Below are 22,365 nucleotides of genomic sequence, written 5' to 3'. Positions count from 1 at the left end.
CTAGTATTCCTCCTGCAGACACCATCATTATAATATACCTGCAGAAACCACATCATGATAAAATGGTTACTACAGCCGGTCAGTAACCAATGCCACTGATATTTGGTGCAAGGCATGATACTATTAGCATCATGTTTGGGAGGCACTAGGACCCGATCAATCAAGACGATTTCACTCCTCACAACTAATTGATATAACGTATCCACCTTTGCATCTACCATCAAGTTTGGGAGGCACCAGGACCAGGCCCCAATCAAGATGGTTTTACGCCGCACAACCATTTGATCCAATGTAACTGCTTTGCATTTTGATGAGGTTGTCAAGGAAAAGGGACCAGGGCAGTTGTGTCACATCGCCAAGATAGGGACGGCTCCGGACTGGCTTTACAGTACTCTATGATAGCTGTTCCTTGTTTTTGTTAATATGATAGCTGTTAATCACTTCCGTCTAGAGTCACATGGGCAGGAAAGATAGAAGTGTTGGCCTAAAAAGAGGGGGGGTCATCGAGAAAAGGGCATCATCACCTCCTGAAAGGTTGTGACATTATTTGCTATGAATGAAAGGTCTGAATGAAAAGTCCAGTTGAGACATTATTCGAAACATCTGATCAACAGAACAAACAAACCTGAAGTTATTTTCTATCACAGTTTAGATTTTTATTATACAGTTATAAATACCAAGAATAGGGTTATCAAAAGCGTTCCGATGCTCTTGAGGCAACAGTCCGAAGATTACCATAGACTTTGGATGGCGGACTCCCTGGAATGGAAAAGGAATTTGTTAGATCTTAACAATAAGCTACTGAATATCTTTGCTTTATCAGATTTCTTAAAATTAGATGAGGAGAAGATATTTACAATGTAGCATGACTGTGTGTTCTCAGAAGTTTTCCGATACTCCAATAAACTATTCACTCTCAGGTGGTTTATGTGTGGATTTTACATTCAACTTGCAGTAGAATGTTAGTTTGTGTACAAGGAGTCCGTTTTCATATTCTGATGTGTAATGTGTAGTACCAATACTGTACTATTCAAGTAAATTTACAACTTACCAAGAATTAAGTTACAAATTGCTGTCCTCGCTATCCTGATGTTTTGGTATGATCCTAAGAGGTGGATTTTTCTGGGGAAAAAAAGACCCGGGATAATAGGCGAGAATTGAAGGAGCAATTTAGAAATAAATTTCTTTTGAATAAATATGTTATCATTGACAAAATCTCTATGGATATACACTTACGTGTCGGCTAAAATAATTCTTGTCTTGCTAACGTTTTCGATAGTGAACTTTGTTTTTCCATTCTTTCCAGCCACGCGACCAATTGCTCTGGAGAGATGGTCACCTTTTAGAGGTTTCACTGGAATGAAAATAACGAGAGTTGGCATCGAGAACAAGAAAAGAGTAAATTTTACACATTCTGGCCCACAATTGAGGATGATAGCAGAGTTCACATGTAGCATTACTACTTAAAAACGCGTTCTGCATCCAGAAACTCTGTAAACCCCTTTACTGTAATACTGTAAGCCCGGAAATATTTGTGTGCCATTTATTTTCACGTCTTTGCATTTGCAGATAATCACAACAGAAAACAATGGCACAATGATTCCTTACCATCTGTCACGTCAAATGATTCTAAATATAGATCATCAAGCCTTACAAGTGCCAATGCATCCTGGAAAGAAATACATGCACATGAAACGATAATTGACCAAACTATTTTATCTTTTTGGAAGTAACACACATTATGCAAGGGGATTCACAAAATTCTCCATCATTTGTTACATCTTGTCAACATGAAAACAAAGAATTCTAAGAAAAGTAGCTCATTATTTAATGATTTTAAACCAAAACTCCTTATCAAATAAAAGTAATTTTTTCAACTGACTATGACTTTTGTGGACTCACCTCAACTTCAAATCCTAATGTGAATGCCTTGACAAAATCAGCACCTTTCTGTAATGCAGCAATATCAGTTGTCTCTTTACAAGTCTGAAAACAGAAGGATACATTTTGAAAAAAGTGAACTATAGCTTACAGGTGCATATGAATCTGTAAGCCTAACAGCAACTTCTCTTAAGCATTTAGAAATTTTCATCTAACATTCATTATTCAACTGTATGTTCATATTCAGTGTATTGGTCCATCGTCATTAGAAAAGACAGATTCGCTGGAATAGAAGGCAACCGATATAGAAATACAATGTAGATATTTAGTGTACAGAAAAACCTTTAAAATCCATATATTTGGAAGCTATTCTAATGTCAATCAACAAACCTTTAATTCAACATTTCTTGTTTTTAAGTTGAATCTAATCTGCAAGTGTAGATGCTCAACTACAGGAGTAAAGATCTTCATCCAATTCTCTTTTAATGGAGTATATCTATTCGCTGGCACAGGGACGCGTCTAAAATCTGATTTTCCACTCTGAAACAAAATTTTTGTACAGTGCAATAACATTAACAAAGCATCAACAACCTTTTGCATCCAAATAGAGACTGCAAATACAATTAGGCCACTATGGACATCATGTCGTTTGTCAGGTGACAATATATGGTTGTCGAAAATACCCACAGCCATTTTGAAACCACAAATTATTTACAACACGCATATTTGTTAGGACGTTAGGTTAATACCCGCTGGCCGTCTAACGTAAGTCATCTATAATTGCAGCAATGACAACCCAGAGAATAGGCAATGTGACATGAATAAGCCATGTCACAGCTTGGAGACAGTCATAAGACCTGTGGGCTGCAGGGTTGGGAGGGGGCAGAGCAGAGGTGCATGTAGTCATAGGCGTGTGGTCTAACCTAACCAACAGTACACAGATTTTGAATTTGAAGAGTTTGTTTCTCGTGACCACATCATCAATACTGCGATCCATATCATGTACATAAACAGAACAATCATAGGACACAGGTGGGATGCAGAATTAAGAATTGCACCACCCACAAAATTTTCGTGCAACGCAAAACAACAGATCAACCATTCTGAATACACACCACGAGTTTATCGCCACTTATCGGCGGTAAAGACGGTCTTTTCATCGGGATGTCAGCTGTCTGGACATCGCCATCATCAGCTGTATCGATTTGCATCTTTCTTTTTCGAGATTTGGTATTGGCTGGCTGAAAATCTGCCTCTTTTGAGACCGATTTTTCGTCTGACGAGTCCATCCGCGTGTTATTGTCCGCCATGTTGGATTTTAAAAGGTCAATGAAGGTCAAGGTCACCATGATTTTTAAACACTCCCTTTTAAAACTGCTGCAGGCTCTAATTTGAGACGAAATAGAAAGCAGTTTGAGCCAGAATATCACTTTAGTGTGGACAGACACATCAATATGCAATTAACTTCACAAAAGCCGAGAAATCGAAGAGACAAGAAATTAAAAGGTCACAGTCGTTTCATCATTTGAATACAGGGGGCGCTAAATTCAAAATGTCGCTGTCATGCAACTTGCGAGAGGCACATTTCCATAATTTACACTCACAAAGTAACGTCTACGGACTTGCAAAAATATGTTTAAGAAATGACGTCAATAAATTACTAATTGCAACACTTCGTGGCAAAGTCATGTCCATGGAATACCATCGACAATTCAGCAGAATCACTGCTAGGGAGGTTCACTTCACCTACATCCCAGGCAAGTTTAGAATAGTCATGGGCCTGTGGTCTAAAGGTGTTTGTTCATACCCTTGTTACACCAGTCTGACCTTAGAGAGGCTATATGGGAACAAGATTTGGGGATGTTGTCCCTCGCCCAATGCTTTCCATTAACAATCGACCTTTCTAAACTTAAAGAAAATTCTATCGAGATACGGTATGGATATATCACTGTCGGTCATTTTCTCTATTCTGTACTGTTATCACTACTTAATTTATATTATTGACCATTGTCTCTTTCTTCAGGCGATGCTGAGATTGTCTCCATCGATGCTTTCAGCAGGTCACAACAGTCCAATGCAGTGGTTGTAGGAATTACTTTTGTCAAGGTACCTACTGAATGAAAGATCAAACTTTCCCAACAGTCAAAATTGCCTATAGTCTGCTGACAGGTTGTACTTGAACATGCTTGTTAGATCAGAGCTGAGTTATTGATTCAGGATGATAACTTGGTCAGTCGTGTCAGTCTAGTCCCATGCAGAAAAGAATTATAAGATATTCTGGAAAGATTACCAGGTGCTCGGCTTCAAACAGCCAAGAAATTGTAGCCTAGCCTAAGATTTCAGTGTGCCAGCATAAGAGATAAAGATCCACTTGACTTCTTAATTTCAGAACAGCAATAACAAGCCAAGTCAGTTTCTCAACATTTATTCTGATTCAGAGCCAGACGCTGAATTTAATTTGGAAAACATAGCACGTAAGTCAACATTAAAAAGATATGATTAAAATGTGAATGGTATTGGCAATTACCATCTGAGTCAAAGCTATTCAAAATTGCAACAGCAGAAATCCATGTTGAACATGTACATTCTTTTATACACTTTATGAAATTGTCTGTTTCAGAGGGCTGTTTTAATCTAGAACTCAACTTTATCCCATTTCAACTGTGCCATACTGAGTGAGTACATGCACTTTGCAATGTTTCATTCTTTATCCATACACCATGAATTCTGTTTCTGTGCAGCACAGCAATGATGAGGATGATTTGTTATGTCTTTCCATTACAACGCTGATCACTGTGCTCAGCTGGGCCTATCGTTGAAGGAGCAGGAAGTAGTTTCGTACATTTTCACACTAACAGCTCATGAAAATACACCTTCATGGTATATTTGAATGGGGGATGAAGTCCTTTAAGAGTTGAACCAACAAACATCTTTCAGGGGCTCCAGCTGTGAACCCCTCTAGCTCTGTGTAACTTACCACTGAATCTTCATCATTGTAATCAAATGGTATATACCTCCTTTATTTTCCTTTTCAGCCTAATCGTTGACGGCAATAGAGAGACAGTATTTCTCTTGAGCGGGAGTGACTGTCGTGTTCACATGTATCGAGAAGTAGGTGTCCATTTTAAATTTATAACACTTTTCTCAGATTTTGTCTGTTCTTCTTTGGGTTGGCACTCCTTAAACTGTTTTACACCCAACATTTCTTACCCCTCTATGGAAGTAATATGTTACCATTATCTCATCCCATCTTTTGAGGTTTATTGCATGTTTCACAAGTTTGATATACCTGATATTTTCAAATGAAGTAGATGATTCCATCTTTGTCCAATGCGCCATTGTGTTTTATCTTTCTTTATTCAATAATCAAAACAACCTAAAACATAAATAACAACATATAACATAAATTTCCCTCCAGGATAAAGTCCTGCATATCTTCAATCAACAGCCGAGTGAAAGAATCTTCCCCGAGTTCTGTGATTTACCAAGCCCTGTGATATGGATAGAAATCAAACATATAGATGAATATAAGAGGCGACTAACAGCTATGGGATGCCAAAGTGGATACGTGAAATTGGTGCTAGTGAAAGTAGAAAGCAGAGGTACAGTATTTATTTATAATACCTCCTTGCTAAGTTTTAATTTGCTTAATTTCTAAAATGAAATTCACTGTAATTTGTTTAACTGTAATTTTTTTTGGCTTTCAGAGGTGCTACAGACTTGGGCAGTCCAGCATGATGGTCCTGTCACATCTGTCCGATTATTCAGTCTGACCACAGATGTACCAGTTCCGAATTTCATCCAATCAGGTAACCAACAAAACTAAACTTGGGAACCTGCTCGAAGTCTTGTTTAGTGTGCGTGGGGTGTCTTTTTTTAATTACGACTTGCTGTCAAGGTGAAAAACAAATTCCAGGGTTCCAATCATTTGGACCCTTCAGTTGATTGACATCTTCAGACAACGAATTGCAAGCCAAATGGTTGCCCTTCTGGCAAAATGTGTCCATACCTGCATTGTGTGATGTGACTGGCACATGTTACAAAGATCTGCTTCAAATTAAAATGATCAAGAATAAAATTGAATTGCTGGCAATTTCATGTGCAGATTCAAATCCTTACTTACTTTAACTGACTTCATTGTTAATCTAACTATATTTCACAATTGGAGCTGACTTGATCTTTCTAGGGCACAGTGATCAGGAATCTGTTGATGAAGAGGTAACTGAGTCAGAACCAGAAAAGAAGACGACATACGACTATAATCTGTTGGTGACTGGTGCTTTAGAAATCTCGGTAGTCTACAGGTTTGCGTCCGGCTTGTTTTACTTTTCACTTATAAGTAACCTGTCTCTTGAAAGGACAGTTTGGCTTAAAATTGCTGTGATTGGTATCAGACGTGGGCTTGTACCTAGAATTACATGTAGTGGTCAAAGCATCAAGCTTCAATTGATTGAATTTACCTGTCTCACTATCCTGAAATTAAAACTTGTTTTTATTTTTAGCCAGTGGGCACTTACATGTAGAAGGCGAACACAGGTTTCTAAACCTTTCAAAGATTAAGACCGTACTCATTCTGTCCTGAGTCCTGATGACAGAGATGTCGGTTGAATTTCTAGCACATGTCTCGTATACTTTTTTTAGACAAATGGCCATCAGTGTGAATTTTCTATTCAGTTCATGATAGATGGTCCAACTGACAAAAGGAATATTGATTAATGATCATATCTGTCTGTTTATTCCAGAGATGTGCTGAAAAGTGGTTTGAGTGATCAGATGGTGCTCGGTGAAAGTGCAGACTACGACAGTGTGTTATGCAGCTGTATCACAGACATTGACTTTGACGGTGAGAACGAAATTCTTTTGGGAACTTATGGCCAGGTAAGTTGTACTTTAAAATGCTTTCAAAATGGATACACCCAACTGTCTGTGATTTTTGCTCTAGGTTTGGACTCAGGAAGTATCGACTTTTGGCGTGATCTTGATGTGTCTTTAAAACAAAAAGTGCTCCATATCAGGTTTTGTCATACCACTTATCTTGCTTAATAACAAATCTCCTTCCAGGAACTACTTGTGTACAAGCATCACCCTAAGCCTCCAACTCCCCAGGACTGCAGCCCAGAAGCTGATAAAACACCAGATACCCAAATGAAGTCCAGGCTGGGTGGTCAATATTACCTGGACTGGCAAAGGAGCTTTTCGTATCCTCTGTTAGCGATGAACAAACTTGATATCACTCATGATGGGCTCAATGAGGTGGCTGTTGTATCTCTGAATGGGCTTCATGTTTTACAGGTGAGTGGAATAGAAACCAAAGTGCCTCAGGTTTCGGTCTACATTTTAGCTCCACCCACCCGGTCATGAATTCAGTACAGTGACCTGCCAGTGAGGTGTTAATTTAACACAACCTGTTGAAATATCTGTCCCGACATCAAAACTGTTCTCAAGCCATTTTCATGATCTTTTTTTAGAAAAAAAATAGTATTTTCTGAATATTCATGAATCTTATTTCCCCGTTTTCTTGCAGCACAACTTAGAAGCTGTCTCCAAGCTCTGTCTGGAGAGAATGAAGGAATTAACAAGAGAAAGAACGAAGGAAGACGCTTTCCAACAGTTGCAGTCAGAAAATCTGGACACAGAAAATGATACGTGAAATATCATTTGGAATCTATGGACTAAGATTCTTTGATGCAAGTGATGCAAACACTGTTGTGCCAGCCTAAGGACTGCTCCCGATTGTGCTGTGCCTGGCCTTATTACATTATTGATTGTGGTGTGCCTGGCCTAAGGACATTCTTGATTGTGCTGTACCTGGGGAAGGACATCTTGATTGTGCTGTGCCTGGCCTTAGGACATTTTTGATCATTTTGCACCTGGCCTGAGGACAATCTTGATTGTGCTGTGCCTGGCCGGAGGACATTCTTCGTCGTACCTTGCCTAAGGTAATTATTGGCTGTGCCAGCTCTTATATAATGGAAAAAAGTCATTCTTTAAACAGTAAACTATGAAAGGAACAACAAGAAATATTTTCTCTGTATTATGAATTTGAGACAAGATAGGTAGTAGGTAATACAACTTTATGATGATGTTAAATCCTTTAGACATGGAACTGAAACAATGTCATGTAATGATATTAAACTATGAGTAAACATTGTTTTATAGTCATGGGTATGGTGTTTGTTTGTTGGTGGTGGTTTATCTTCAGGTGAGACAGATAAGTGGTTGTAACTTCAAACTTCCAACTCTCTGTAATCATGCAACATGTATGAGGGAACACTGGAGGTAGCTCACATTTCTCATTTCGAAGACACTGGCTGTAAGCAGTTGATGTACTTGTTACATAAGTAGGCCAGATATTTTTGAAGACGCCCAGTCCGTCAGTTGTAGACACTGGTGTGTTGAGCAAGTTCCTCTACAGTACGAACAGTGAGCAACTGTCACTATCAAGTAACCTGCAGAGAAGTGAAGTTGTGGTTTCCTGAATCACAAGGAAGACAGTTTCTGTATGAAGATGCTTATATAGTGAGGCAAATCCCATTCATGGTTTTAGTGTCTTAGATTTTGTCTTGCACAAGATCATTAAAGGATGGAGCTTAATTGTGTCAATTGCTGGCATATCTGGCAGGAAGTTCACCAGACATCAGGTGGTGACCAAGGTCCAACTCTCAATCCAAAAATAACAAGTTTGAACCCATCTTGCTACCGCTATGTCCTTCACAGGTAAAGGTCATGCATCATGCAAGTGCTGAAATAACAGCAGCAACATGATCCCCCCCTCTTCTGCAGTGACCTATAAGAGTGACAGCTGTTGTGAAGTACTTCGATACAGACCCTAGTTAATTAAAAGTGCTATAGAACAGCCATCATAAGTATCGTCGTGAGGGAATCGAAACTGCACCACCGATCTTTTAAAGTATGTGCATTCAATTATGACCATGTGCCTTTCTTCATAAAAGGGTTAATTTCCCTCAATGGGCTGCACCATTCCATCTCCATTATCACCAAGATGAACCAGATCAACACAGCAGGTGTGGGTTGACATTGGAATGTCATTATTTGTTTTAGAGAATGGGTTTTCACCTTCCTGGTTCACTGCCAAGAAAGTGGAATTCCCAGAAATGCAGCTTCTGTGCGGTACACTGACATATACATCATGGCTATATACAGCCAATTGCAATGGGAATTTCCCCATTAAAATGTTACCACTTTAATTTCAACTACGCAGAAGATACAACATAGCGATTGTTTATTAATAGTACATTTTAAAAAACAAAAGTAGGACAATTCGTAGGCCCCGGGCCATTTCTGAACTCTAAAAAGTAGAGAAGTCTGCCTCAGAAGTTTCAGCACTGGATACTTAAGGAACAAAACGTAGCTAGGTAAGATATTTTTTCCTTGTGATCTTTACTTCTTTTGACTGTTTGTGCTAGTACATGCCAATGAATGCCAGTCTCCACTTATTGACAAGTCTCGTCACCTAAACTCCCAGTTGTTTATCAGCAGTTCAAATACTAGTCTAACCAGCATAAGCACAATGTAAAGGTTCACATGCCCACTGTTCAGTAATCACCATAGAAATACCGAAAATAAGAAACATTGGGATTTTGTATTTACATGCACCATATTGTTTGAAAGTTCAGTGGAACCTCCCGTAGCAGAAAGCTCTCTGTGAAGAACACCCTCTCCATTAAGGACATCTGTAGTCTGCTTTGGTCCTAAATTCGTTATTAATCTGTCCAATTCAGACAACTCTGAAGGCCAGTACTTGGTATTCCCCCAGGTTGTCCTCAGTAGAGAGGTTCTACTGTATTGCTTGAAGACATTCAGCCAAGGAACACATTGCAACTTCAGAGCCCAATCTTCCTTCTAATCTTACACTACCTCATACAGGTTTGGCCACCTGTTCTGGTGCTTGCATAATGGCATATTATCATTTTTCTGAAGTCTCTCCATTTTCCACATTAACCATGTTTACAAGACTCACTTGAATATACGATACCAAGACAAACTTCAATTACATTTACGTTTATTCACACTTCCATCTTCTATTTACACACAATTCATTTCACCTATACTAAAGTCATTATGTTAAAACATTGGTATCGTCCGTGGCTTTCATGAAATCTCTCCTTGCTTGTGATGGCATCTGGTTCCCGTATGTGTTATTTGAAACAATCAACTGAAATATACAACCAAGAAACAAATAAGACTAACAGACTGAGGCAGATAGAGTTATGTCTACATTACAAATGTTTTGAGTGTAAAATTTTGTTGCGATAAAATAAGTTTACATGGGCATCTTTAAAATACCTCTCATGAAACTCTAAATAACAAGACTGTCTTTTCTATCTACGACACATGGTAGGACCCGATGTGTTACAATCACCATTCAAACATGTGCTATTATAACAAAATTTGATCCGACTGTACATGGAAAGGACTGGACATCTTAAGCCTCTCTCTTGCCCCTTATTCACGAGGCACCTTACAAGGGGCAAAGGAGGTAAAGTACCAAACCAATGACTTCATCAAGCCTCAGCCATAGTGTGAACCTCCTTCTTGGCTCAGACCAGAGATTGCACCTGTGGCTGTCTTGTCATCATGCAATTGAGACAAAGTAACTTCGTGGTACTGTTTACCTTATTTCCTTCAAGAACATGAGAACTTTGACTAAGGACTGCATCAATAGACTGGCGCTGACTGAACTCCACAAACCCAAAGCCTCGACTCATACCAGTCTCCTTATTCTGCAGAGTAAAAGAAACAAAACCATGTGTTAATTTCTACCAAAACAAGGTTCATATAAACATGAAAAATTAGCCTTTTCAATCACCCTTATAGAAACTTCCATGCAGACCACCGAGGCATAGACACTCCCTAAATGTTGAATAGCTTTTTTTTGTGAGAGCAGCAATTATTTGCACAATGGACACTGAACAGCCAATCACAAGGCACAACTGAAGGTTTCCACAATCAACCAATAGCTACGTCAGCAATGATCCGTGCGCAAAAATCACATGATATTGGAATGCGGACACACAAATATCGAATAGAAGTTGCATCTTAAATTCTACTAACTGTAAGTAGTGCAGTTTTTTTTCTTCACAAGGCTGCATGAAAAATGTTTTTGCCTATTGAAAGTTTGATATTGAGCAAGCAATTGTATCCATGCAGTCGATCCCCACATCTCTTTCAGGGAAAATACATTGTTTTGGAAAACAATCCGACAACCAATCTCTTTGTGCACAATAGTTACTTGTAGAAATTGCCAAGTTTAGTCCTAGTTTCACTTGACCTAGCTCCTTTTTTGAATGAACTGGATGCCCCTCCCCCAATACACATATGCCACTTGATCCAAATTATGTAACCACTTACAAAAAGGACTGTGCTTGTTCTTACATATCCAAACTTTGCAAAATAGTCTTGGAGTTCTCCTGCAATGAAAAGAAAAAAACGACACAATATAATTTGCATGGGATATACCTATGGCAGCCAAGGAGGGTAGGACAAGGAGGCAGGATAATTTCAACATCATCAATATGTCTTTCTGTTGTAGAATAAATAACTTCATACCAGATGGAGAAGACTGTTGAGAGCCAAAACAGCAGCTAACAAAAATACAGTGAGGTTGAATATTCCAAAAGACCTTGGTCAATGTTGGCGATGAGAAATGTGCCAAGCCTTGTTTCGATCACAGCGGTTCTTTATGTCCCAACCAAGGAACGCCAGCTAGCATCAATTGCTCAACACCACATGTTTTTTTGTATATCAATTACACCATCTCTCTGTAATTCTGAATCTTCTTGTATCTTATCTTGCCAAATGGTTTGAAGGGTTGACCATTGGTACCGCCATTTTGGCTAGACCTCAAAATCCTAAAGCAATTAAAACTCTTTCCAAATGAATTGAATGCTCATTTAAAACCCTAGCTGGAGGCTGTGTTCTCTGGAAAACAAAGAACAGACTCCAGCCCTTTCTGAGCATTCGCTACGTTTTGAGGAAGTTCTAATTGCTTTAGTATTTTGAGGTCTAGCCAAAATGGCGGTGCCTATGGTGAACCCTTAACTTCTTTGACTTTTACATCTATTTATAAAAAGAAACATAATTACTATCATAATTATCATTATATACTTTAGAGATTTGCTTTGGTTCTGAAAAGTGAAAGGCCACCTCCAACTACTGGTAGGTACTGTGATGTAAATTATGGTCGACTTTCATCATGAGCAACTTGATATGATAGTTAGGGGGAAACACTCTTTTTGTTACACCCTGACATACTGGCACAGTGTGCATGCATGCATGTGCAAATGCATGCAGGGCCAGAAATGACCCAAAATATCATGAACGATTCTGCGATATCTGTAGAAGTATTTGGTATGGAACTTCACATATGGAATGTTGATGAAGTGGAGAATATGATGATGTCGTCAGATAACAATTGCGTACTTTTAGAGACCGTCCAGGGAATGTTTCCCACGTACAACTTTTGAAGCGCAGATCTCGCACGTGAAGCCATTTTGACCTTTATACGACTGCGCATGCGCGAAATGGGTTTTCCCCCAGAAATATGGGGAAAACCCAACACGGAAATAGACATTGGTCAATGTTGCATTTCTTCAGTCCTTTTTGCAAAAAACAGACCACCAAGCTAATTGATCGATGCGAAACATTCGTTTTTCTAATAATAGAGAGAAAGGGAACTGCAGCTACAGCCAAATGACAGAGTGGTAAGTATGAAGTATTAGTAAGTCAAAGCATGGACTGGAGGTATAAATATAAAATAAGAAAAATCTTATTTATACCTCCATGGTCAAAGTCAGTGCAGTAACTTGTTAGTTTACTTTTTTTATGTTGATTACCTTTTCACTCTGTAATTTGCATTGTTGTATACTACTACTGTACTCTGTTATTTATGTCATGATGTGATTTCGTGCCCCTTTTTCTATTCTTTGATTGTTTGATTTTCACCGACACACATTGACATCGTGCTGCCTGTGGGGACTGTGATTGGTCTCTGGTCTTTATTCTATGATGGAGGTATAAATAAGAGGTATAAATCTTATTTATACCTCCATGATTCTATCCAGCCTCCAGAGTTGCGACAGTCACAATACTCCGCAGAGGTACTGCACTCGCCCCAGAAGAAGAAAAGCAGGTTTCTTCTCCGAGGAACATCCAACGCGGTCTGAGGCTGGCTATGGCTTTGGAGACCAGAGAAAAATCACAGGCACACAGTGCTCACACTGCAATCGGTGACAGGGTGATGCATGTGGTTAACCCCACCCTTGTCCCTTGTTCCTCGGCAACACCGCACAAAATGATAGAGGCCATATCTGTGATGCTCGGGATGGCGTGACGGGCTGATGAGGAGATAGACCTTTATTGTTGCTTAACAGTTGTAAAAGACACCACAGAGAGTTTCATTGTCTTTGTGTCATAATTGCTTTACAAAATGGATTTTGACTAATACACGGTAGTTGTAGAACTATGTTGTAGGCCTATAGAAATTTGAGTCATTTGAAAAATTAGTTGTCGACTTGCCAGGTTCCTTGTTGTAGTATGCCTGGCATATACACTTATTCGTTATCATCCTAAGTTGGCCTAGTTTGATCTGGTCGGTCATCGAAGATGACTTATCAACAGAACAGAGGTGATATTTAGATTAGCCAAACAAACACTTCACCAAACATGATCTCAAACAATGATATAAGCAAAAACAGGGTACTTCGTGGTTGCAGACTCAGGTGTTGAATGAGACTTTTATTGAATTTCATGCCTCAGATCAGATCATGACTTTAGGACAGTTAAATTGAGGTGTTACATGTTAAAACTTGCATAGCTGGAGATGTCTCAACACAGGACTGGATCCTGCATTATTAACATTATGTTGAACATGCAATTTCTCATCAGGCTTAAGGAATTGATACCAAATGAGAGGTACTAGTTGTCTCACCTAAATCGTGAGGGTGTAACTAATATGTTTGTCTAAACCAAGGTGGATACCAAGTGACTTGCATCAGGCACATTTCTTTTCCTTTTTTGTGAGTTAAAACTTTGCTATATAGTTCTAAACTGTTCATTAAACTGTTCATTATTGCTGTTTTCAGATAAGACAAGACACGGGGACCTTAAACTGAAAACCAATAAACAGCGAAGATGGTCGGGATACTTGAGGATCATCACTGGGAGTATGGATTCACTGGAAGAAGCAAGAATCTGAAAGAAGCCCAAGATGCTTGGAACAAGGAAAAGAAACAAATCTTTGGCATCTATGGCTTTAAAAGCGTTGGAAAAACACGCTTTGGAAAGGAGCTGGTGCTGAGGCAGGGAATTACTGAGGGCAATTTGTATCAACTAGATTTCAGTGGCATAACATCTCTCAATGACTTGATCATCCATGTGGTGAGTGTCTTTGGACCTGCAGAACCTCTCCATGAGCGCAATTGGATCAGTGGGATTTGTCGTTGTTTGATGAGAAGCATTGCCGAGAAAGATGTGGTTGTGTTCATAGACAATGCAGAAGATGTTGATGAAGAGGAAGTGTTGAAGTCTGCATTCATAAAGATGTGTGAAGAACTCGTAAAGGTTTCGACGTTAGTGAAAGTTGTCTTTACGTCATGCTTGAAGTTCCGCTTTGCTCGTGTGGGCATGATTTATAAGGCGATTCAGTTGCAGCAGCTTTCAGCGGATGAGTCGAGAAAATTGTTGCGTGCTGTTGTCGATGGAATGGACTTGCAAGGACAAGAGGACAAGATCATTGAATTGTGTGCAGGGCTTCCCCTTGCCCTCATGATCGCAGGTATGGTTATGTTTTAGAGTGTGATGTTTTCTAACTGTAATGATATAACTACAGTCCACACTGGCAAGCAATTCCAAACTGTGTTTGCCTTACTGTTGGTATTCAGATAGGCCTGATTCCTAACCTGATTCTCATAGAGTAAGTTTGAGTTAGGGGCATAGTAAGCCCCAGTGAAGGAACCAGCCAAGATGATGTTACATGCAACAGTTTTCCTTAAATTTGAATCGTTGCCTCAGGCACCTGAGTGTTCATGGCACAAATTTTCTGGTAAGTTTGTATTCAGTATTGCCATCTCATGATTTGCTATATTCTTCTTTTTCTGTTTCCAGGTTCTGAGCTGATGGAGGATGAGAGGCAATTATCTCCGCCAGAGTTAGTTACACTGCTTGAGCAGTCAAGGCTACAGCCGATGAGCAGAGAACATTACGGGGAAGATGAGAGGATGGGTGAGTACCTCCATCATCCGAAGCTTACTGACTTTGAGGCCCCCATAGCCTTTGAATTGGCTGAATATGAACATCTGTTCCTTTGAGAAATTTACAAGTTTGTTTGTATACATCTAGATGTAAAACCTCTCATTTGATTTACAGGTAATGTGATTGGCGGCGCAATTACACGACTGTGTGACATTCTTCAGCAGTACTACGCATCTGTCAACTTCATCCCTGGCTCCTTCAGTAAAGCAGCTGCTGCCGCAGTGATGGGTAGGTTCCATAAAATCGTTGGCAAAACACTCGCAGACTATTCTGACTTGGATGTGATTAAAACACCATGCTATGCAGTCTAATCTCTAAAATTGAGTGATAGCATCAATGACCTTCTATTTATTTTTGCGAAAACACTCGCCCTTCATTAAGGGAGAATCCCAAAATACGTTGAAGCCTAAAAAAGACAATGATTCTTCATCTGGGGGGTCATCAGTTTTAACATCCACACTTCTTTTTTTCAAATATGATTCAGCATGTCACACCGCTTCCCAACATGAGACATGGCCCATTCGCTATGATATTTCGTTCAGAAACTGGTGATGCTTTTCATGACGATCATAACTCCCCTCTGTGATACCTGTGCTGGAAACCTTTGAAAAGTGCCAGATGGTTCTGCGGTTTTTTAAAAATGTGACAAGAGTAATGACTTTACACAATGATTACACATTTCAGATTTTGACAACAATGCTCAAGCCATTGATAAAGCGATGATCCCACTTGCCAGAAGATGCCTAGTTTCCTATGATGGTCTGACGGAACGGTTTGACATCCATGACATGCAGAGAGAGTTCCTCATGAATAATATCCATATCCGGGACTTGCTAGGTCAGTTATATTCTTCATGGTGGACGACTCCAATAGCAATTAAGTGAGACAACAACTGAACTCTATGCTGCCTGTGGGGAAAGACTTCATTGAGTCTGACCTGTCTCAACTCATTCAGGATTTCTTTAAGTTCCTTGGATATCTGAAGATGTTGATTGCGTACATGTAAGATCACCCATCAAAATGTCCAACATTTGTTACATGCCCTCTCACATTTCTTCTGCCAGTAGAATGTCAGCTTACATGTATGTTCTCTCTCAACAGGAGTCAGAACAAGGTTTTGCCAGTTCTACAGCCAATGCCTCTTACAACTACAGAAAACAGTGGATTCCAAAAACTCCGGCCAAGCCCTGGTTCCCATCAACATGGACTTGAAGAACTTCAAGAAGCTTCTAGAGAAAGCTGCTCATAGTGCCGGTGATGGAACGTTTGATGTCTTCATGAAAGCTGCTACTGAAGCTAATTACCTTATACAGTTCTATATGCCAGGTAGGTAGTCATTGAGTTGTACAGCACTGCACAAACTTGCTGAACAGATTCAGACTCAATTGAGGTTGGCAACGTAGTCGATGAGACGTGGCCCAGAACAGAAATAATGCTCATTGCATCAATCCTCTGAGTAGTTGGTATTTTTTTACAGAACAAGTTGTGCCCTTCTATCAAGTGATGTTGGACACCTGTATTGATCATGGATCAGAATATGAGACGGGTGTCCTTATGTCCATCTATGGTGAGGCGGTGTCAGAAAATAAGGTAAACTGTCAGTTTTTGTATCTGATGTCCAACATACATGTACAGTCCGGGGATACAGTTGTCTTCTGTTAGTAAATAGTGCCTCTCCACTGTACTTTCAGAAATGAAAGTTATGTCAAGTACTGTACACTGTACTGTACACTGAACTGTCAGAAATGAAAGTTATGACACATATCCTGGTTGGTGAAAAGTGCTATAAAATGCCACCATTATCATCATTATTGCTACTCACATCCCACACTACATTATTATGTGATAACTGCCTCAGAAAATATATCATGTTGTTTAATTGCGCTTTGTATTCAACAGGGCGATTACAAGGGTGGCTTGGAGTGGTACTGGAAAGCTGAACAGAAGCTCCTCCCCTATGGAGACAGTCGACGTCTTGCTGAAGTCTATCAGCACATTGGCTGGCACCATTACACCAGCGGCAATGGAGATGAGGCTGTGAAGTAAGTAAGCTTTAAGACCTGATTCAACCACAGGCAATTGCAAATAAGAGCTCAATAGACCCCCCCCCCAACAGTCCCCTCGACTGACAAACACACCCCAACTGTTGTCTATGAAGGGGGGTTGTTTGTCAGTTGTTGGGGGGGGGGGCTTGGGGCTATAGAGCTTTGCCACTGCTGTCACTTCTCACCATCCATGCTAGCAGGTAATTTGAATCACCAAATAACCGCTGGGCTTGAGTGGAATAAGACTTGAATGACAAAATGTTCAGTTTGTAAGATATTTCTTGGCAAAGACTTTAGCCAGGCTGGTAGTTCAACAGATAATCAATCTTCTTAAGAATCTCGCACTTTTTAAAGAGAACAAGTATTTGGACTAATATGCATTCAGAACCTATTGCTCACTAAAACATATTTTTACATGGACATGCAAAGTTACTCACAGTCACTGATTGTTCTAATCATTTAGGCACCACAAGAAGTCCTACCGAATGCTGAAAGCATTAGGAATAGACGAAGACCTTCAGTTTGCAAGGGTCATGAACTGCCTTGGAGTTGCCTACGTATACATTGGTAAATATTGCTGTAACATAATCGTTCTCCTGTTATACTCTGTGAACAGCACTGAGTGGTCAGAGTCAGAACATCCAAGCTGCTTGCCCATATTACCTCGGACAAAAATATTCTGATTTACAAGAAGAAAATAACAGTCCTTGGAGATTTCTGATGACGATTTGTCCACCACTGCCAGATAAGGCTATGAAAGACTTTTAATAAAAATGAGGGATGTCATGGACTTTTGGAAATGTTGTTTGGAGATTGACCAACTAGGTTGCTGGCTCGGGAATGAAATCTCAAGTCCACGGCTAGGTTGAACAAACAAGGACTGAATTTCTTGAGGCACTGACTTTTCTATCATATTTTCACTTTGATTTTCTCCTACATTTCTCTTTGCAGGGAAAGCCAAAGAAGCCGAGAAGTACCATCTGAGGAGTCTGGCGATGCGCCTGAGACTTGTTGGGGAAAAACACCTTAACATTGCAATGCACTACAACAATGTCGGGCTGATGTATGAACTCAAAGAGGACTATGAAAATGCTATTATGTATTTTGAGAAGTCTTATAAGCTTAAACTAGAAATTCTGGGGCCAAGTAAAACTGTCATCATTTCCATGAGAAATTTAGGCCTACAGTGGGTTAGAGTGGGACAGTACGAGAAAGCATTAGATCTTGTGCAAGAGAATCTTGAGACATTTGATCAGGTTCCTGATGACGACCATTCGTCTAAGTCTAATATCCTAAAAGTACGAGGCGCTGCTTATCTTGGGATGGGAGAGTACAGAAAGGCTGAAAGCTACTTGAGACAGTTATTGGCCATTCAGAAAGAGGTTCTCCCTGGGCACCGCTCCTTGGTAAAGACACTGACGCAGCTTGGCCGGGCTGTGAGGAAGCAGGGTCGCCCGGAAGAAGCCAGAGTTTTCTTGCAAGAGGCATACGGCATGAAAGGTGCAGCGATAGCGTGCAGGGGGAAATTTCTGTTTGAAAACTTACAAGAATTTGCCAAGCTGTATCTCGACTTGGGTGATCAACAAAGAGCATCCGATTATTACAGGGAAGCACTGTGTGAATTACATCGAGTCGGTGACCAGCTGATTAGAGAGGATGATGCGGACAAGTCTAGAAGCATTGCTGAAGAGATGCGGAATCTCCTGCAAGAGATTGATGCTGCTCAGTGTACAGGAATGGTTGTCCTCCCTCACCCGTGCCATGAGGCACACAGCAGTTGTTGTCTGAGAACCTTTGCTGATATCGTTTATGGATGCCAATATAACAGTAGGCCTACAACAAGAGTAAGTGCTGTGTACCCCTATCCAATGCATGGGTCTAAAGAAACGGTTATTAATAGTCCGACTTCAGCTGTCAGACAACCTGCACCATGTACGGCACCAGCCTCTGTCCCCCAGTTGCCAAACACCACACCTTACTGGACCACAGGACATGTGTACCCCACATATGTCTCTCGGCCTTACGAATTAGATGGAAATGGTTCAACTGACCAAGCAAATGAGAGGCGGCCGCAGTCGAGTTCTCAGCTCAGTGAACAGGCAGATGTTTTGAATAACACCACATGTAGCAGCCAATACTATGCTGATGTTTCCAACAGTGATGAGTGTCTGCCTTCCAACTTGGATAGCTGGATCATTGAACAGCAGACAGCATTGAACACCAGTCAGGTCAGTTCTGACAGTGCCGGACGACCTTTTCTTCATGATCCCTGTCAAGCCAGAGAAGCATATTTGCCATCAGATGCTGTCACTGTGTTGGATAATCAAAAGTTTGAAGATTCTGCTCATCCATTTGAAACATGTACTACTCCCTGTGGAGAAGTAGTCAACCAGAATGTTGATGGAAGATGTGATGAAACTGGGACTTGTAGTGGTGACGACCCCCCAGATGTTTTAACAGATTCGTCATCCACTGCACTTACTGTTGGTGATCATGAATACCGAAGTGATGAGTCGGTACGTTTTCCTCCAAGACAGAGAAGATCCAGTGACACCAACACCATTCTCTCTGAAGATCTGTACCTTGGAGCAAATGAGACTGAAGAAAGCCTCATGAACTCTCTAGAACCTGAAGCTCGCGGCCAAGACAATATCGCAGCCATGGAGAGTGATGTGCATCAATGCCGAAATCCTAGTGTGCCAAGCATTGGTCATCCTCCTTTAACCAATGGGATATCATTTGGGTCATACTTCCAAGTACCAGAAACCAGTTCCTATGGCCCACCGCCGTTGAATCCATACAGGGAACCTATACAACAGCCAGAGACAACCATGCAGGGAGACAGGCAAATACAGATGCATCATTACACACCAGAAAGGCATTTGTATTCTCCTCAACCAGAATGGGGAATGGGACATAGCCAAGATTTGACAAGGACTGCAAAGCCTTTGAAGGACACCACAGTCAGACCAACATTGAGGACAAATGGTCAATCAGATTACAGTGGGCAAAATTCTCTTGGGTCCAATCATTATGTCAGTCAAAGCAACATGCAAACACAGGGGCGAATCACTGCTAGTTCTAGTACCTATTCTGACCACAACAACATGTCTCAAACTGCGGTGAAGTCACTGTATACTCCTGATGAAATGCCTCTTCAAAATGGTGGCAGAAGTCAGACGCCATCTGGTCTTTTAAGTCTGGGGAGTTTAGGGAGTTGGTTTTCTGGTCGACAGAGAAAAACTTATAAGGTTCACCACCTCTAATGACCTCTATTGGCGATGTTCAGAAACAATCCATATAACACAATGTGATGGCACCATTAGAATCGTTGTTGCAGACTGACAAGACAATTCTAATGACCTCTATTGGCGATGTTCAGAAACAATCCATATAACACAATGTGATGGCACCATTAGAATCGTTGTTGCAGACTGACAGGACAATTCTCTTGTAAAATAAACTTACATGTGCTTAGTTTAGTTACACTCTGGATGCAGTGGACCAGCTGTCCTGCTGCCCGGAGATTGTGACGTCGAAGTTTAGTCAACCAGTTTTAGCTTTTATCCATCACCACTATTATCAGGAGTAGACCTGTTTCTTATTTTTACTATTCTTCTCATCATATTTTGAAGAGCTATAATTTCCCTAGAATCTCTTGCAGGTATTGCTGTATGTTACATTACAGTTGTGCGACAAAGACAGATTTCGTCAAATACTTGGCCACCACCATTCTCCTTCTCTTTAATGTTGTCCTGGGAAATATTTAGGAAAGTAATTTCAAGACAGTGATGTCTCATCTCTGTTGAATCTCCATCATGACTTTGTATGATGTATCCATTTTATTTTACTGATTGCTTATTTGTAGAGACTACAGTGTTTTCTTGTAAAAATCACTGGTGTTGAGTCTGCCTCTTCACATGCACTTTCAACGATGATTGGTACTGTAAACTTGATTCTGAAGCAGCACCACTTATACAAAACAGAACCTCTCTATTAAGGAAACTATCAGGACTGAGAAGTGATGTCCTTAATAGAGGTGTCCTGCCAAACTAGGAAAGTAGACATTAGCCTAGGATACATGAGCAAATGTGCTGGAGCGTAGGTCACACTTGGCCCAACTTGTGTTGTTCCAAAATGCCACCATGTCACAATGAAGCCAGATTGCAGCATTTAGTAAAGAAATTTGGGTGAGATTGAATTATAGTTGTTAAAGGAATATGTAACACTGTGACAAGTCAAAATGGGTGATTAACTAAGTCGGCTTGATTGCGTTCAAATTTTGGACTGGAGTACAACTATACTTGCATGTTTCTGGCATTGTATGTGATTAATGCATGGAACAAATTATGATATCTGTTATAGCATATACATGTATTGTGTCTATCAATGGTCTATCTAAGAAATGAGAAGATGGTTGTGATATTGGTGCTGCGGCAAGCTAACTGTCCACATATCAAGATAGAATCTAACTTGCCGAGCAATTGGCCAACTAATATATGTATTTCATTTGAACATTAAATGATGCTTGTATTGTTAAAATCATTGGTCTTTTTAGTTATTTCTGAACTACGCTGTAAACAAAAGGAATTGAGGTGATTTCACCCTGTTCTTTCCATCCTCGCATGATTTAGTTTAAACATTGCGGGTCAAGATGGTTGGTATATGACATAGGAGTGAAAAAAAAATGAATCTCAGGATGGCTTTTTCATGAGGAGGCCGTCATTGTTACCACGTTTCCATATTTTGGCAGCGTTTTGATTTCAGGCTGATCACATCATCACGGATATCTGTGACATCATTTTTCTCACCCCTGTCCCTGTCTGTGTGAAAGAAATGCAGTAAAACCTCTTTATAAAGGACTGATACATGCTGTCCTTATTGAGAGTTGTCCTGATTACAGAGGTTGTGTTCAATGGAAGTGACCAATTTGGGAAAATAATGCACAGGCTGTTTTTTAATACAGAGGTGTCCGGAAAGGGAGATTAATCAGTTTAGATTATCTTAACCCCTTGTTAGCTGATAAACCATTTCACTGGTAGTCATTAGAATTTCCCGCTTTTTTAAACTTTCGATTCATGTCCATATATGGGTGTTGGAATAGGTCACGTGACCACCCACCATACTGATAACCTTGACTGATAACTAAGTATCTCATTTTTAAGGG

General features: G+C 40.2%; 4 protein-coding genes across 5 annotated transcripts; 2 read left to right on the top strand and 2 right to left on the bottom strand.

The window, feature by feature from the left end:
• Positions 1-631: 631 nt before the first annotated feature.
• LOC135484154 (RNA-binding protein PNO1-like) lies at positions 632-3,219 on the bottom strand. The gene is made up of 7 exons (XM_064765326.1): positions 2,997-3,219; positions 2,272-2,421; positions 1,903-1,986; positions 1,609-1,669; positions 1,237-1,354; positions 1,052-1,122; positions 632-759 (listed from the first exon to the last, which is right to left on the bottom strand). The coding sequence occupies exons 1-7, from the start codon at positions 3,189-3,191 to the stop codon at positions 692-694; spliced, it is 747 nt and encodes a 248-aa protein (XP_064621396.1). The 5' UTR covers positions 3,192-3,219; the 3' UTR covers positions 632-691.
• Positions 3,220-3,286: 67 nt separating this feature from the next.
• On the top strand, positions 3,287-8,039 carry LOC135484153 (KICSTOR complex protein kaptin-like). Its single transcript, XM_064765325.1, has 11 exons — positions 3,287-3,638; positions 3,905-3,987; positions 4,271-4,355; positions 4,502-4,556; positions 4,917-4,992; positions 5,300-5,483; positions 5,589-5,690; positions 6,068-6,185; positions 6,624-6,759; positions 6,943-7,173; positions 7,406-8,039. The coding sequence occupies exons 1-11, from the start codon at positions 3,434-3,436 to the stop codon at positions 7,529-7,531; spliced, it is 1,401 nt and encodes a 466-aa protein (XP_064621395.1). The 5' UTR covers positions 3,287-3,433; the 3' UTR covers positions 7,532-8,039.
• Positions 8,040-9,887: 1,848 nt separating this feature from the next.
• On the bottom strand, positions 9,888-12,400 carry LOC135485048 (SRA stem-loop-interacting RNA-binding protein, mitochondrial-like). The gene is made up of 4 exons (XM_064766776.1): positions 12,325-12,400; positions 11,254-11,312; positions 10,518-10,625; positions 9,888-10,057 (listed from the first exon to the last, which is right to left on the bottom strand). Exons 1-4 carry the CDS (start codon positions 12,392-12,394, stop codon positions 9,962-9,964), a joined length of 333 nt encoding a protein of 110 aa, XP_064622846.1. The 5' UTR covers positions 12,395-12,400; the 3' UTR covers positions 9,888-9,961.
• A 62-nt stretch (positions 12,401-12,462) lies between these two features.
• LOC135484152 (uncharacterized) lies at positions 12,463-21,740 on the top strand. 2 transcript variants are annotated; one of them, XM_064765323.1, is made up of 10 exons: positions 12,463-12,605; positions 13,986-14,677; positions 15,007-15,123; positions 15,268-15,381; positions 15,838-15,990; positions 16,255-16,479; positions 16,631-16,743; positions 17,053-17,195; positions 17,662-17,765; positions 18,150-21,740. In XM_064765323.1, the coding sequence occupies exons 2-10, from the start codon at positions 14,035-14,037 to the stop codon at positions 20,462-20,464; spliced, it is 3,927 nt and encodes a 1,308-aa protein (XP_064621393.1). In that variant the 5' UTR covers positions 12,463-12,605; positions 13,986-14,034; the 3' UTR covers positions 20,465-21,740. The 2 variants fall into 2 exon arrangements, with proteins under 2 accessions (XP_064621393.1, XP_064621394.1); XM_064765324.1 differs by lacking the exon at positions 12,463-12,605 and adding an exon at positions 13,599-13,815.
• The last annotated feature ends 625 nt before the right edge of the window (positions 21,741-22,365 follow it).

The sequence above is a fragment of the Lineus longissimus genome, chromosome 3 (genome assembly GCF_910592395.1).
Source record: "Lineus longissimus chromosome 3, tnLinLong1.2, whole genome shotgun sequence".
Taxonomy (NCBI): domain Eukaryota; kingdom Metazoa; phylum Nemertea; class Pilidiophora; order Heteronemertea; family Lineidae; genus Lineus; species Lineus longissimus.
The sequence above is the reverse complement of the archived record's forward strand: the minus strand, read 5'-3'. Positions and strand labels throughout refer to the sequence as shown.

Bases quoted from the DNA above. Each gene is read 5' to 3' on its own strand.
- LOC135484154 (XM_064765326.1), bottom strand. From the start codon at position 3,191: ATGGCGGACAATAACACGCGGATGGACTCGTCAGACGAAAAATCGGTC. The intron at 2,422-2,996 runs GTGTGTATTCAG...ATTTTGTTTCAG, and splicing joins TAAGTGGCGATAAACTCGTG to AGTGGAAAATCAGATTTTAG. The intron at 760-1,051 runs GTAAGTTGTAAA...TTTCCATTCCAG, and splicing joins AATTTGTAACTTAATTCTTG to GGAGTCCGCCATCCAAAGTC.
- LOC135484153 (XM_064765325.1), top strand. From the start codon at position 3,434: ATGTCGCTGTCATGCAACTTGCGAGAGGCACATTTCCATAATTTACAC. The intron at 4,356-4,501 runs GTAAGTCAACAT...TGTCTGTTTCAG, and splicing joins TAATTTGGAAAACATAGCAC to AGGGCTGTTTTAATCTAGAA. The intron at 6,760-6,942 runs GTAAGTTGTACT...ATCTCCTTCCAG, and splicing joins TTTTGGGAACTTATGGCCAG to GAACTACTTGTGTACAAGCA.
- LOC135485048 (XM_064766776.1), bottom strand. From the start codon at position 12,394: ATGGCTTCACGTGCGAGATCTGCGCTTCAAAAGTTGTACGTGGGAAAC. The intron at 11,313-12,324 runs GTACGCAATTGT...TTTTCATTGCAG, and splicing joins TCCCTGGACGGTCTCTAAAA to GAGAACTCCAAGACTATTTT. The intron at 10,626-11,253 runs GTAAGTGGTTAC...TTTACTCTGCAG, and splicing joins GAACAAGCACAGTCCTTTTT to AATAAGGAGACTGGTATGAG.
- LOC135484152 (XM_064765323.1), top strand. From the start codon at position 14,035: ATGGTCGGGATACTTGAGGATCATCACTGGGAGTATGGATTCACTGGA. The intron at 16,480-16,630 runs GTAGGTAGTCAT...ATTTTTTTACAG, and splicing joins TATACAGTTCTATATGCCAG to AACAAGTTGTGCCCTTCTAT. The intron at 17,196-17,661 runs GTAAGTAAGCTT...CTAATCATTTAG, and splicing joins AATGGAGATGAGGCTGTGAA to GCACCACAAGAAGTCCTACC.